Source organism: Chiroxiphia lanceolata, chromosome 3 (genome assembly GCF_009829145.1).
Source record: "Chiroxiphia lanceolata isolate bChiLan1 chromosome 3, bChiLan1.pri, whole genome shotgun sequence".
Taxonomy (NCBI): Eukaryota; Metazoa; Chordata; class Aves; order Passeriformes; family Pipridae; genus Chiroxiphia; species Chiroxiphia lanceolata.
This window is the reverse complement of record NC_045639.1, coordinates 10,556,596-10,573,527: the sequence shown is the minus strand read 5'-3', so window position 1 is coordinate 10,573,527 and position 16,932 is coordinate 10,556,596. Positions and strand designations below refer to the sequence as shown.

Here is a 16,932-nt window from a genome sequence, read left to right as displayed (position 1 = left end):
TTATTTATTTCATAACCACCTATGCTAATGCGTAATTGTCATCTGGCTGTCAAAGCCCATCCTGCCCGACACCTGGTTTATAAAGTTAAAAAAACCCCCAAACCTACAAAAATAAAATAAACTCTGAGCTGTATTTAAAAATAAAACCTTTTAAACATGTTGCTAGTTTTCTTCAAAAGACAAGATAAGAAGAAATTAATTTAAATTCCACTGTTTACAATAAACTAGAAATGAATTTGAGGCAGATCCACTCGATTAGAATTCAAAAGAGACTCTTTCACTGTATAAGATCCCCAGTTCTATTTCAGAGTCTCTTGAAGGAAAGATGGGTTTATGCTCCAGAATTATGTAAATAATGAATTACCTCTTAGAAGACCTATAGAAGTTATTACTCTGGTCATTTGATTTTTTTTTTTAGGTTTTTTTTTTTTAAACACAAGGCTCACTTTGAAGGGCTAAAAGGGCTACATTAATGCTGCTATTCGACATGAACGTTTCCAAGTTGCAATGAAATGGATAAAGGTCTTTTTGGATGAATTTATCTGCTAAATCCTTGTGGTTGCCCTCCTATCTCGGATGATGACCCAAAAGAATGTCAACAGCTCATTTCCCAGAGAGCTGGGAAGAGTCACTACACACGCCATAATCTGCACGTTCTCAAAGAACCATTTCAAACATTACATTTCACAAGCTGTTTAAAGAGATTTTTTTTTTTTTCTCCTCTCATCTCCACTATCCTACCAATACTTTGGACATCAGTGCCTCGGAAATGAGTGCTTTAACAAAGTTGAAACGTGACTTTTTACGTATTGTGTTGGTGGGTTGGGCACACACGCACGCTCGTACAAGCACCACGCAACGTGAGTGACAAAACATGCTTCCCATTCACTTTGCCAAATTCCAGACACACTGTGGCAGGGGCAAGGGAATATTAAGAATCAAACTATATTAAGTCACCCCTAATTTACTCATTGGATTCTTTTTTTAATATAATGTGTGTTAGGCTGCCAAAATCACAGATATCCTTTTAGTAGGAAAGGATAAAACCCAGTTTGAAAGGAGTTACAATGGTCTAGATTTGGAATACAGTAAATTTCACAATGAAGTGCAGATTCAGGATTTCTTTACTTAGCAAGGGGGAAAGGATAAACAAATATTAAGAGAAAGGGTTGCTTTATAAAAAACCTTCAAAATTCTTTCTTTTTGTTATGCATTTGGATAGCACCATTATCTTTATCGTCAAAACAGACTGAGAGCTGCAGCCAGCGTCTCCTGAGCAAGAAAAGCAAATGGTCAGGCCAAAGAGGTCTTTAAAAAACAAACAAAAAAAGTGCAAGAAGGTAAGTGCCTGAAAACAGAAAGCTCTGAGATAACCCCATAGCCATGTGGATTGGCAGATCTGAATTTTTCCATCATATTTATAATCTAATTTCATTCTATGCCTCTCATTTCACTCACATGAAATAAAAGGAGGTGTTGCCACATTTGAGCTATACATGAAGAACTATATTCCCTCCCCAGCTAAGAGCAACACCCTAACCCTGAGAATTAAATAGCAGACATTATTCTAAGCTTAACAAAAGGCAGAATTTTGTCAGCTCTGAGATGCCACCTTTATTTCAAATCTCCTTTTAAACACTCAGGTCCTTTTCACTCGGGTTCCAACTCCCAGCAGAGGCAAATAACCTGGAGACTGTTATCTGCATGACAGTAAGGGCAACCGAATTATTTTTCTATACTTTGCCATGTGCTTATAGCTGCAAAATTATTTATCTCCTTCACTGCATTCTACTATGAAAGTTTCCTCCAGAAGAATCGCCGGGACCAGCCATATCAAATTAGAGGGCAGTCAGGAGTGTCTAAGTCCAGCTTTAAAACAAATATCATAACAATTACTTAGCCATATGGAAAATAGGGTATGTCTTTCCTGAAAGCTTTTATATATTTTCTATCTCAAATTTCAACTTCATTAGAAACTATTTCTGACTAGCAAGCTGCAAGATTGCTAAATATCTAACTGTTAACCCACCATGAAGAAAGAGACTCTCTTGAATGGCAGAACTTTTCCAAGATGCAAATGAACAATAATCTAATTTTGAGAGTAAATTAAGTGAAGGATTCATTTTAATATGTTTCAGAGTCTCCAAAATTAAGTGACAGTTGCAGCCTCTGCAATACACAGACATACGTGCACTCACACTCGCGTACATATACGGCACCCCCTTACACTCAGCTTCCATCCTCAGGAGAACTCACATTGTATTTATGTTTAGGTTCTTATGACTTAAAGGCCAGATGTTTCACAAATGACCAACAATTGGAGGTTAGAATAAATTAATGACTGATTTCTGAGCTTTGATGGAATTAAGCATACTTCTTTTCTCAATGTGCCATGTGAATGTTTGCCCGTTAAACTTTTTTTTTTTTTTTTTTTTTGACAAGTGAGGCCACCCGGCAGAAAACAACTGATGCAAAACCCAGGAGTAATCCCTCTGTTTAGTTCAACACTGTGGTTAGCCTTAACACTGCCTCTATTATCCAATGGATTTAGAGAAACTTTCATTTATTTGTTGGCCTCAGTCTTCCAACTTTGTTGCCTTCTTTAAAGGACCCAAGACCCATTCCTATGTAAATACATTTGCATAGGGCCACAATGAAACTTTCTGGGGCTCGGATTAAACTTGCAGAACTAGATAGCTGCACTGCGCATATTTGTGATCTTCATGTAAGTACTTTCCCAAATACATATGAGTGAATGAAGCCGATGTCCACTCTGGCTACAGGAATGCCTGGAGTTTAAAAGAAATGCTCCACTGCAAACTAGAGACCAAAGCTCCAAATGCTGAAGGAAGCAGCAGACACAGCACCCAAAACGTGAAATTACAATGTACAGAAAATGAACAAAAAGTCCTTTTCACTTAGGAGCTGTTAAGATCAGCACACTATTTGCTGTAAAATGTCCTCTTCTCTCCTAACCAGTTCTGCTAGGACAACAGGATCCCTAGTGTAAAAGTGATGATTCATAGCTACTTGGGTTTTCATTTTTTTTTCTCTTGCTGCCTCTGTTTATAAAGAGTAGCTAGGGTATAATGTATTATTATAAACTGTACTCAATACAGCCTTCTTCCAGCCAAGTCAAATATAAACCTTTGCATCCAGCAAGTCTATTAGGAAACAGCACCAGGATTAACCTGCGCAATTATGGCCCTCAAAAAATTCTAGTAGACACTCCATGCAATTTTGCCATTCCCACACACAAAATGCCAATACCTTAAAGGTTTATGTTCTGCAAGGGAGGCTCGATGGACCTAAAGTATAACTAAGGAGTGGTTTTGTAATTTCACTGGCACTGATGACTGTGGGCCAGGAATTGCAACTGAATATATTCTTTTGGTATGCATTTAAGGAGATAACACCTTCTTCCAGGGCTCACCAAACACAGGTACCTAATTCCTTGTTCTGCAGTACATTTTTTTTTGAATCTAGCTTCAAAAGCTTTGTATACATAACTTTTTTAAAAAATTACTATTATAGCATTATTCAAGTCCGTAACTATGTGTTTGAAAAATGAACCCAAATATATCAAACTTAACCACACACAAAAATACACCAGCCACTAGAAAATGACTTGCATAACCCGTAGATGCTAATGAAGACACTGACACAAATCATAAACCGATTCTCATTTACACTGCATTTTCCTTATTCCTGACTGTACGGTAAGCCTCTGCTGCCCCATGTAAATACCATACAGAAACCCAATTTCTCTCGTTGGACTAAGCACATCAATACAAAAGCAAATGAACTACCAAAGTGCCCTAATTAACAATTTTGCAAGTGAATGCAGACATCAGTGCCACACTGCAGCCATTAAAGTCCATCCCTTGCCATATCTGTTTCTGTTAACATTTCAATAGACCAATTAAATGACCTTTCCCCCCTCAAACTCAATTAAGCTATTTGAACATCAATTGATAACTTACCATGTATTTATGCAAAATGTGCAAGCAAGAGATTCATTTTTTTCAATCCTAATGATGTTTTGAAGAAGAGAAAACTATCTTAACTATCCTGTCCTGGTATTCCATGGAGAGGGGGCCAGGGATGGGATTGCCTCCCAGGGGAGCCAGGTGGGCACGGTGGCACTGTGGCAGGCAGTTTGGAGAAAGCAGGTGTGAGGCAGATATTCTTCTTCCCTGCCATTTGGTCCCTGCCAGGCAGCTGTCTTGGGAGGTCAAAAGAAAACGGAGACAGCCATCTCTTTCAGCTTGTTGGAGTATCACGCCAGCACACTGGTAGGTGGCACAGGGTCACATCAGCCAACTTGTAGATATCCAGAATCGTTTCTTTTTTCCTCTTTTTTCCCCCCCTTTTTATTTTTGTCTTGAGTTTTTACCTCTCGTTCTACAGTGAAAAGGGGTGCCCAACACACACACACACCTTTCTGAGCATCACAGGGTAGGTGTGACATTTGACTTAAGCCTGCCCGCCCCATGTTAAAAGAGGTGATTTGCTGACATTTGCATTTTCCCAAGGGGCTCCATACACCATGAATCTGTCACAAATTCAGGGGACTTGAGCGGAAGGAGGTCAATGTCTCCTGTTTAAGAGCTGGCCTTTGCTTCTCTGCACAGGTAAACAGTTCCCCCCAGGGTTTGTAGATAGGGACTGAAAGTGAGGGAATTCATTTAAAATAAAGCCACCTCAGACTAGAAAAGAAGTGTTTTGATGCTGCTGCTGCAAATAATTTATGTGAAAAACATAAACTTTTTGGCTTCAAGACAATGAAAAATCTTCCAGGAAAAGTAAGAAATGAGTATTTGTGTAGGACATTGAGCAAAAAGCTTTGTAAGTACCTATTACCTCTCAGTAGACTTCTTTTAGATCAAAAAACCTCCTCTAATTTTAAACTAAGAAGAAATCAAGCAGAAAAGACAGAAGTTGAGGGGAGAAAGGTATAAATATTTTAGCCTTCCTTATGTCTGGGGGGAAAAAAAAGTTGTACCTGAGCAGATTAAAAAACCCCACTAAGCCCTCAAAGTAATCTTTCTTAAATTAAAACAAAACAAAAAAGTAAAAAGAAGTCAAACTAAAGAAACTACCCCAGATCTTTTTCAGAATTCTTTGAAGATGGGTAGGAGAGAAATTGAAGATCCAACTCTAACAATTCTATTTGAAGTTTTAGTTTGAATCCCTTAAAAAAAAAAATCTAGCGGCACCCTGGGATAGTTCAACAAAGGCCTGGTTTCTGGGAAAAAAAGCATTGTCCCTTTCAGAATGTTAATCTGGTATATCACTTGCTACTACACCCCAGCATGTACTTTTGCTCATATCAACAATTAAAAGAATACATTTATTAAATAGTCTTATCACTGGATGTTATAACTTGTAATTCATGCTAACTAGATAACCAAAGTAAATTTTATTTAAATTCTCATTTCTTTGTGAAACTTTGTAGATGGTGCATATCTCATGATTAACGGACAACGTCTAAAGCATCCCGTCCTCTAATCTTCCTAAAATCCCTTTTCATCCGATTGTTTAAGACTGCTTGAAAGGCTAACACCAAGTCTAAGACTACTGCACATTTGGGGGAGGGGAGCCTCTGTAGGTTAGCTAATTAAACTGTTTGTCTTCTGAAACATTTAACTGGCTTTAGAGATTATTCTAATTAAGAATGATGTTAGATGTATTTTTTAATGTAGCTATTAAAATTAATCATAATCCAGCAATCTCATGTGCTGAACTATGTAAATAGAGATGTGCTTGAAATCCTGCTGCAGTTTCTTTATTTGGGAGTTGATCGTTATGGATTCTACACAGCACACATCAGCATCAACCTAATTTTTAATTAAGAATGCCTTGTGAAACTATAACTTTTACTCTGTATTTATGAAAGGTAAATAACTGACCTCAGCAGAGCTAGACTACAGTGTTTCCCAAGCAGTACAACTACGAGGGGGGATATTAGCTCTCATTCATACTGTACATCTTTTTCTCTCTACTTCGCAGACCGTGTATTCAATTGAAGTGAAGGAAATCCATTAAATTTGGAAGGTCTGCAACTTGGCAATTGAAGCTTCTCGTGCTTTTCTTTACTAGACGTACAGCAGAGCTCTCACAAATATTGCTGGCAAGAAATTTTAAAAACAGACCACATAAAAAAGTTGGCATTCAAACAGAAAAAACGGCTGGGGCTAGAAGCCAATATGTAAATTGGCTAGTTAAAAAAAAAATCTAGTATGATTTTCTCCTTAAATAATTAAGAAAACAAAACCAAAACAACAGAGAGAAACAAATGAATTATGACTGCAGTACACACAACAGGCAGCCTCTATCAGAACTCAGAAGGGTATTATACTCTAAACACTTTTTCTTCCCTTACTGCTGAAAGATTAATACTGGTTATCCCATTAAAGTTGGTAAAATGCCATTCTTGTGTCTTAAAGCTCTAGCATTGGAGGTCAAGAAGTGTATGCTGCTTCTTACAAGGCTAGTGTGGATGTAATCTTCCCAAAGTTACAATAATTAATGTTAAGCTTCTTTAGCAATACGTTTCTGAAAGAACTTGCCTGATAATATACTTAGAGCCTGGCTAGCTGTTTGTGTTTCTGAGCAAGAAATGTATTCTATGCTGCTCACGTACTTCAGCTTAAATCTTTAGTCAAACTAGGGTGATGATGAGCAGTTTGACTTCTAAGTAGAAATAATATTTAAATTCGCAAAGGTGAAACATTTTGGGCGTAGGGAAATCAGGGGGCACAGATACTACTTCCCAATGTTTTTTTTACTACTAACCTGATGGAGATGTGTACTGTATAGCCATACAGGTCTATTTAAGGATACCCATTCCCTAAGAGAGAGCTGCCTGTACAGGTGCAATATATTTATTAGAAAGCAATCTATAGCAACTGCAAAAGAGCTGACATTGGAGGTCTGCTCTCAGCCCATGCTTTACTATTGAGTACAAAAGCCTCTCTGCCTGAAAGTGTCCCCACATGCTCCAGCTCAGAAGCTGTGGTTATGAATGAAAACAGGGAGTGTAAGATTAGATCTTCCTCTGCTCTAAAACTGAGATAATTTCATTTATTTCAAGCATGCTACCTCTGCTTCTACCATCTCAGGATTTGGCCCTTTCTGTATATATTAACAGCCTGGGATATAGCAGTATTTCTGAGTCATCCCACAAGCAAAGAAAAATGTATTTTTCTGAATGCATGTTTCCCACTTCTGCTTGCTGGAAAACTCAACAGACAAACACATCTCCCAGGTTAAAAAACTAAAAGCCATTTCTGTGAGCACAGTTGGGAATGAGTGGCCCAGGAAAGCCAGAGCAGAAACACAGTCACCAAATGGAACAGAAAATCTCATCTGCATCTTTGTTTTCGTCTAGGGCAGAAAAAGAACCCTGATGATACATACATGTTTATCTATTTGCTTCAATTTTCAGCCCTGTGAATGCATGCTTTATCTCTGGGCATAACAGCTTGTTCTGGTAGAAGTTCTTTTTGTCTTTCTATGCAGATTTTAATGCAACAGCATAGGTAGAAAATTCACTCTTGAATGAGTTCACAAGGGAAAATTATGCAAAGAGGTTACTAATCAGTCGATGACCTACCCTTTGAGGCAATACAGTAGACACAGGAATACCCAAAACAAGTCACCCTTCTGCATTACAATCACAAGCAATAGGCACAGAGACTGATTCTGTTAACCTGACAGAAAGTGCATTCTTCATCATTCAAATAGGTGAGAGAAAGCATAAGAAAAAAAAAAGCATCCTGAAGCACAAAGCAACTTAGACAGTTTACTGGCAACTTGACCCTGAGACGGTTCCAAAAACCAGTTTCACAGACACGAGCGTGCTTAACAAAGGTGTCAGTCAGCCAGCCCTGAAGCTGTCCAAAGAAACAGCCAGATACTGCTGCTGCCCAAGAAAAAAATATATTCTAGACCTGGCTTCTGGATAATATAGCTGTAAGGCACAAGCTCACCACAGCTGTTGACTACTATGAAGATGAGGGAGATAGAGAGAAGCTGTGGTCCCTACACAACAGCCCGGGCTCTCAGCTACCTGATGGCCAGTGCCTTTTGTCTCCCCTCTCTTTTCTCTTTTACAGTTTCTTCTCTTTTCTATATGCAAACAAAGTGTGCATTTTATGCCTCAAGAGCTATACAGCCAGATAATCAGAAAGCTGCATTATTTCGTACTATTTGATGCTAGACAACATGTATGGTTTAATTAAATATGTACTTGGGGACTGTAACATACAGGGCATATTATATATGTGTCCTGGACTGCTATTAAAATAAAACACAGCATATATATGTCCATACACTGCTGTGTGAAATACACAAATGCTATCCCTTTAAAATCTTTCGTGCATGTCCATTTTGTTTTATATGTCTAAAAGGAAGATCACGTCTCCTAGGACCCAAGTTTTAGGGCCCTGACACAGGCAAAAGCCAAAGAAGAGTAAGAAATATTACAGCAAGAAATATTACAGCAAAATACAAATTCAAATACAAATTCATCCCAGGATGAGATTTCATATAAGTGAAATATAAGTGAATATAAGTGAAAATTTCATTCTGTTAAAAGAGACTAAATCAACTATTTTAACTCTCCTTTTGTGCCTGTACTTTTTTCGCTCAACCTTTTTCCTTTTCTATGAAATTCAAATGTTTCCCTCTTATAAACCTCAGTCCTTTATATCTTCAAAGCTGTGTAAAATGCTAACTAATTAATACATGTGACTTTCCTTTCACATGTGACAACAAAGCATATGCTGCTTTTTCGATTGGTAAGAGTTAATTTGCAGTGACACAACATATGTGTTTACAGGTTTTCTAATGTTTGTTGTTTGGTTCACTGTGTAATTAGGCCTATTGACAAGGAAGCTTATGCACTGAAAAAGGAGGGGTGAAGCAGTGGCTGGGAGATGGCAATCCTGCCTCATTTTGAGTACCTGCAGTGTTGAAATTAGGTACGAGCTGGAAAAAAATAAAACAACACGCCAAACTCAGAAGATAGTGTAGAAGACTGTCAAGTCACAGTAATTGCCATCAAAAAGACAGAACTTGTCAAGATCCACTCCAGAGGACCACCTGCACCACGAGGAACCACCAAGGTGTATTACTCTACAGCGATGGTAAATCTCAGCAGATGTTAACTCTTGTTTCCCAGACCTCATTTATAAGATTTAGAAGATCCTATGCTCCTGGGCAGGGTCAGCACACATAGACTGCACGATCCCAGTGGCTGCATTGTCACCTTAGTGCAGCAGCACAAACCCAAAATAACTTCAGTGCTGTCACTAGAGTTGCATCGGGTACAACAGCAGCATGGAAATCGCAATCAAGGTGAACGATGGGCCAGGGGAGAATGGAAATGATTAAATAAAAACCCCTTTACTTTTTAAGATTCACCCTGAAAACAGTAACTATAAGATAGCTGTCAATATACAGAGCTTATCTGTCTGTGCAAGATTTTATGATACTGCACTTAGCTAATGTGGCTAATGAAAGAAAACAAATTCGACAAAAACAGACCCACGAGGACAGTTTAAAACAATAGATTAAACCACCTGCATTATTTCCCATGCAATTAAACTCCAGAATTAGTATACAGTAGGAAAAATACCAAAATGGTGATAGTATCGCTTATCTGGCTCTCTAGTGAATCACATTCACAGCCACCCCCACTGCCCGCCGTGCATTAACTCTTCGCACCGTGGGTATGTACAACTCTGAAATATAAAATTAGTTGCTTTTGAAGGACACTGAGCTCCCTCTGGTGAAGGCATAACAAGTTTATTAAGTAAGCACCACCTCTGGAAGTATAATCCCCTCTGGCTTCTTCCATGGAGTTTATTGGTTCAGTTTTCCTAACCATGAGCATCATTAGGGCAATGCAGTAATTAAGAGTTGTTAGAAAGTGAATTCTCAAACTGCAGATTAGAAAATTAAACTATTTCCTGATTACATATTAATGGAGCACAACAATAGCAGTTGCCATAAGCTTGGAAGGCAACCAAGGGATAAATCTGTGTACTTAATTACCATAAACAATGGCTGCATAGAAATGAAGTTTTATGCACATTCCCTTCTGTAATATGTCTGATATCAGTACACACTTGACAATTCTTGTTCAATTATCTCTATTATTTAATGCGCTGTGAACGGCTCTGTGTAAATAAAATTAACCACCCCAATTACTTTGAATTCATCTAGGGACAACGTAATAAAAAATGTGAAGAATTCTGTATGCCTATTAATCTAAAACATTACAGAAGCTTTCACCAGATTTTCTTGTCTATATTTATTTTGTCTACATTTATTTTAGTGCACTGCTAATTCAATTACATTTACCATCACTGGTCAATCAGCAGCAGCAGAGGGTTTTTTTTATTTCATTAATCCTTGTACAGTACCACAAACACACTCATCCTTTGGTAAGGTACAGGATCTCACACAGAAAACACAAATATGTTTCTACTTGAATTTGGGAGCCTGCAGTTAATCAGAAAAACAATTAAAAACACTTCATACCCTGTGGTCAGATAACAAAATACCTGATAGCTACAATTTTTTTTCAAATACTTGTTTTTGCAATTAGTGAAGAAATAGTGACTGAAAAAGAGATAAATTTAGATTAGAGATTTGTAAACTAGGATTCTTTGGTTTTTATTTTAATTGTGCTATGCGATAATTCTGCATTTTAATTGGCACTTGGATATCAGGATGATAGACACCTTCAAATACAATGACAGAAGAATTTGCAATGGAGAAAGACACTGTCAGAAGTAGAGGTAAAACTATTTTTTCCATAACAGGTCAGGCACAACATGGGTAGGTACAATCCCGAAGAAAGCAAGATAATACTACCTCTGTCATTGTTTAATGTCAAGCCATTATAACGGAGGAAGAAAAAAAATCAGTGATATTAGACTATGATTTTTATACTCAATCCAACTCATTCTTCCTACTTGAAGCTCTGCTGTGTTTTCTCTAAAAACTTGCACCCACCAATGTTCTGTGATCGTGTAGGTTGCAAAACCCCTTCTACAAACTCTTACATATATCCAGACAGCGACAGCAAACGTGCCATCTTATTCTATGGAGCTCAAGGCACTGAAGCACTGATCTCCCTCCTCATGCAGCAGTAAACTACATTGCACTGGAATAAGGTGAGGTTACATTTTCATTTTAAGAGCAAAGATCAAGGACTGAGGTTACACAGAGGTGACATAAATTACTGGGTATTAATAAAAGCATGACTATTCAGATTCAAATGGAAATCAGCAACCCAGGAATTTTAATAACTTTTATTTTTTCACACATCTTAGAAAAGTGTTTTTCATCAAATCATGAGCAGCTGGCACTGGAAACGCAGAGTTCCAGCCAGTTCCAAACTCTTTGCCTAGCTGATGAACTTTGAAAATATCAGCTCCCCTTTGGCCAAGAGCCAGAAGCTTGTCTTCCCCAGCCAAAAGGGCTCTCTAGCAGGGCAGGAAAACAGCAATGCATGTGCAGACAGGACCTGGGCTCTCTTCCTACAGTCCCATTTCCATTAGATGCCCTTTTCCTAATGCAGGGCAGCAGCTGCAAGTGCAGTAGTGGAACGGAACCTCTGCACCCAGAGAGCATTGTGTCAGGGACTCCTCCCGGTTCATGTCAGAAAGGGAGTGGGGCATTTAGAACCTCCAAGATCCACTCCTCACAGCTACCCACAGCCCTAATAAAGCTAGGGTGGCATTTTCAACCTTTTTGTGCAATCCTAAGAGCTAAACTTTCTCTAAAAGGTAAGTGGAATGTCTAACAAAGTCAAGGAGTGCCATGAGCTGGGATCTAACCAAGAACATATATTGTCTATACTTACAGTTGCTTCTCTTTCGGTGAAACCATATGAGTTCTTCCACATTTACCAAAGCCTGCACTGTCCAAGGGTTAGTCACTATATTCTTCTGGTCTTACCACTAGCCCACAGGAAGGAAATTCCCACCAAGACAGGTGGAACATTAAAACAAAGGTATCAATACACGGGAGCAGGAGACAAAAGTGTATTCCTGTGAAATGAATGTAGCCAGAATAGATGTTCAAGCTGCAGCCTGAAAAAATCCCTCCTGGCCGAGCAACAAAAAGGACTCTCAGACTCAGAGGATGAAGAGCTGCCAGGTGGCAGAGTCCCCCCACTGGAAAAAAACACCCCCAGTTTTGTGCTGGAGAAGGATGAGAAGGAAGAGCTAGTGCTTTCTTCCTAGTAAGTCTAATAAGGAACCAGGCCAAGCACAGTAGACAAGGAAAAGATGGTCTAGTCCCCAGCAAACACAACAGGGTTGAACAGACCATGCTCTACCTTCTTGAATTTAATTTCAAGGCAATGACTGAATCATGACGGGAGTCTCTCAGGTTTTTAGTTTATCTTGTATGGTTTTGTCACACATGGAAACAATGCTGAAAATCCCAGTACAAAATGTGCTCCTAACTGATGGGCACTATCATCCTGTGAACAGTTGTTAGGACAATTCAGTGTAAGCCCTTCATGACAAAATTGTACAAACACGGCACCCTGCTTCAACTGATGAGGAATAAGGTCAGCAGAGACCTCTGCTTGGCTGAGGTTCAACAGTATTACAACCCCAAGCAGTACAAAATTAAGAAAGAGATGTGATTAAAGAAGAATGTTAATTATTAAACCAATTCATTTGTGGTTCTTGTCCTTCATGTTGAGTTTTCAGGATCTTTCAGTGACACTTGCCCAAGTAACCTCCTTGTTCCTAAAGCTTGCATTTTCAGAAAAACTAAATATCAAAAGACTTTTCAGAATAATTCTGAGAGCTGGCAGCATTTCACATTTCTTATCTTTCTGGTATGTACCAACACCTAAGGGAGTATTTGCAAAACCCCAAGATCATCATCAACAGCCCTTCAGGGCTTTTCTAGCTATCATGCTGTGGTTACTTTCTTCCTTCAGACTTGGCTTTACAGACCACTTGGTGGTCAGTGGCAACCTGGTAGGTTATATGCTGTTGACTCATCCTTTTGGTTTCCAGATTTCTCTCTCAGTCAGACACTGAGGCAAAGCTGCCCAGACTCTGCCAGTAGAAGCTGAGACTAAGACGTGGGCACAAGCTTCTTGTTTGTCTGCATGAAGAATTATTTCCTGAAGAGAGATAGGGAACAAAACCAAGTGCCATCCTGGCAAAGAGAGCAGCTAACGAGATGAGATACAGCAGATCCTCTGAAGCAACTGCAGTGGGTACCAGAGAGAGAGAGAGCAAAGGAGAAGGCAGTGCCTGAAGGGAAGTGAAGGTAGGCAAGGAACCACGGGAAGGGGCTGCACTTGGGGCACAGAAACAGTGCTGACACTACAGCATTTCAAAGGCATAGCAAAAAGAGATGTTCTCCACCACCATATCACATGCTTGTTTTGAAAACAAACGAAAAATACTCCAAGAAACCCTCCTAATGCTACTTTTCCATGTAAGCAGTTGCAGTTTTTGCCACAGGGATGTTTTCTGATGACAAGTGGGATATTGATTGGCAAGGGAGGTGGTACATGAGATAGGCTCTCTGGTAAGATGTGAGCCACAGTTAGAGAAGTTTGAGAATCCCTGCTTTCAAGGCTACAAAATCCACCAGTTTTCACGGGTTTTCTCCTAAATTGCATTTTTAAGCTGAGAACATAAATAGGATGTTCATGAAGGACTTGTCAAATCATTTGCTTTAAGTTAAATCCTGAATGCTCAGGATATGATCAACGTAAAACTAACTTTTTTATTATGGAGATGATCAACATAAAACTAACTTTTTTATTATGGCTACACCACTTGTCCCCTTCTCCCTGGTACAAGAAGCAATGGATCTTCATCAGTATTCCTGCTACAAACCTTACAGCTATGCTCTTACTCTCTAGCTCTGTGCTAGACTCCCTATTTTATGCAAGATACTTAAAAAAAAAAATCACCTCATCATGGGTATGACAGGAGCAATACACCAACTTCTGTCAAACTTCAAAATATAGGAAATTAAAATCCACAAGAAATCTCTTTAAAAATAGAGTAAATGACAAAAGTCAAATAATAACATGGTTATTAAAGTTTTAAAAATCCCCAAGTGCTATGCTGATGACTCCATATGTATCTATAGATGGTATTTGGAGTACATATAAGACTTGTGGAATATTGTACTCTTGCACAATTGTGGCTCTTTTGTGCAGAACACACACTTCACAAATATAAAAATGTACACAAGAAAGTGCAGGATAATATATACACATTTTTCCCAGTCAAATACCTAAAGGTCATGTAATGCATGTGAGAAAGTACTTCAAAAGACCATAACAGGTAAAAGTCCTACTAAACAAGCATTCATTTAGCATGGAAACAGTTTCTGATTTACCTGTCTTCGTAAAATTATTTAAAAACAACCTTGAGCACATGAGAAAGTAAATACATTGAAAAAAACATTCTAATATTTGGATAAACATGGCAGGCTCATTTCAAAGTATTGAACTTTTACTGAAGTCAATTAATCTGTATTACAAAACATAACATTGGATTAAAATCTACTTTAAAACTTGTTATTTCAGTTAAGGACAGGTATCAAGTTTATAACATCAGACAAAAGTTTATAATATCAGATATAACTTTCAAAGACAATTTACTCACAAAGTAATTTGGACCAACCATTTTTTTTTCCCCCAAAGGACAGGAAGAACACTTTTTGGACCTACAATATTATTTATTTTTGAAACATCCAAACACCTTTTGTTTCCAAGTGACGTGGTTAAACCTCTCCATCTCTGATGACCGCCAGCACTTAATACCCATCATTGAAGTTACAACCATTATGCTTTTAACAAAAAATTGCCCATATACTTTAATGCTTTCAATGGCACCTACAACACCAAGAATTAAAGACTTTTAAAACCTACCCTCCTGAAAATAAACAAACAAAATAATTGTGGAGCATCAGTAACCAGATAGTATTCTCAAATTTCAGATATCTAGTCAATGGAGCCTTCCTCCATGTACTGTGCTCTGTTTCATGCAGTACATGGCTTTAGCTGGCCAAATTTTTTTTTCCCACTGAATCAGTAGAACAGTGAAGATCTTACTTTTTTTCTTTTTTTTTTTTTTTCCTTTTTTTTTCTTTTTTTTTTTTTTTTTTTAGCAGTGGCATATCAATGAGGCACAGATGTGTATTCCAACTCTGCATGGATGAGCACACTGTTCAATAGTGCTGGCTCACACGGTATCAGGGCAAGTTATCACTTCCCATGAAGGCACTCTTATCACCAGGGCCCAGAGAGGTGGCTGCAAATCGCAGCCTTTTTATTTTCAAGGCAGTTTTGCTGAACATTCAGGCTTCAAAGATTCACACTTCCAAAACTCTATAAGAGTTTGTGAACGCTCAATTTGCCAAAACTGTTTACAGTGTAATTGGGCACCGTACCTGTGTCCATGAGATAGCGAAGGCGCTTCTCCACCAGCGCGGCACGGGTGTCAATTTGCTTTTGCTCATTCTCTAGTGCTGCCAATTCTCCTACAACATACTGACTGGTGTCTTTGAACCCTTTCTGTTAAAGAGAACAAACAAGAAGAAAAAACATCACTTGTAAGTTGCATTTTTCCTTTCCACAAACACTTAGTAAGGCACTTACCTAAACAACCAAATATCATGCTCACTACCAAAAAGCTAACACATTTCATAAACTTTACAATTTTGCCAAATGTCCTTATTTGTTTATTAAAATACCCCGGTTTTTCCCTAGGGAACATTTGATTTTGCAGTTTTTTACTACCTGGCAGATATTTTGAAATTCCTCTAATTTATTTCTAAGCACATAAAAGCTGCAGTAACAAAGCACCATGAAAAGAAAGGTAATCCGAATAAAGCACTATATAACATGCCATTTCTACTTATTCAATTTTAAAATGTTAACTTTAGGGGCTAGAAGAACTAGTACAAGAGTCTCTAATGACAAATAAAAAGTGGGCTTTTAAGATTAAAAACAAACACGAAACAAGCTCCCTGGCTTGCGCAGCTCCTCTGAGGCAACTGTGATGCTGAGGCTCCCCAGCCTGGGCCATCACGCCTCTCTGGGTTTCTCTGACTGAAGGAATTGTCCTGTTACAGGGTGATCTGTAGAAATACCACTAATTACTTTTACTGTGATTTTTATCCTGAAAAGTGGTGGCAAACAGCCCTGGACAGATACTCAGGTGCCTCAGGTGCATGGGGACTAACTCGAGCTGTCCTGCCTCTGTGCCAGGAGGTGGCCCTGGGATGTCCAGCTGATAAATCCTACTGAACCTTACCAAGAAAGCTGTAGGAACACCACTAAGTCAAGTTTGCCTCTTGTACCCTGTAACTCCTCAGCACTGCCTGGCAGATGACCACACAGATCTCCAAGTGTTTCCAAAGTGGACTGGTTGTCTTGTAGGAGCCCAAGCAAAGACATTCAGGACCACTAAGTTGTTCTCATTTGGCTCAACAGCTTTCACACAGTTTTGTGGCTGTACACAATGCTGAAATGTCATTCCTTAAGTATGTTTTCGCATAAGTTACGAAAAACAATATTACTCCTTCCAAGTAACCTCATGCACTTTTTTCTCCTATGCCTGACCCAGAGCCTTGGTGAATGTTTTAAATAGGGAAAAAAAAACCTGATAAAATGATTTCATGTTTCATGTGCACTCTGTAAAGTATGCAACAAAAATCACTGTCCTTCGGGAACAGAAAAATAAACAGGCTTTTTTTATGAGGTTCATTTCCCTACAAGTTATGAGGCCTAACTTGTTGCTGCATAAGGGTCTCAGATACCTTCACCAAACATTTTCAATTGTTTTTCTGTAAATGTGTCTGAATAATCAATTCAGCTTCATATTCAGGCAACAGGCATACTATACACAGCATATTATTTCA

At 38.6% G+C, this 16,932-nt stretch overlaps 1 protein-coding gene across 1 annotated transcript in view; it reads right to left on the bottom strand.

The window, feature by feature from the left end:
* The window catches only part of EHBP1 (EH domain binding protein 1), a 213,194-nt gene that overhangs the window by 21,273 nt on the left and 174,989 nt on the right, over positions 1-16,932 (bottom strand). The window contains 1 exon segment of the mRNA XM_032681211.1: positions 15,460-15,583. Within this exon segment, the coding sequence (XP_032537102.1) occupies positions 15,460-15,583 (124 nt within the window).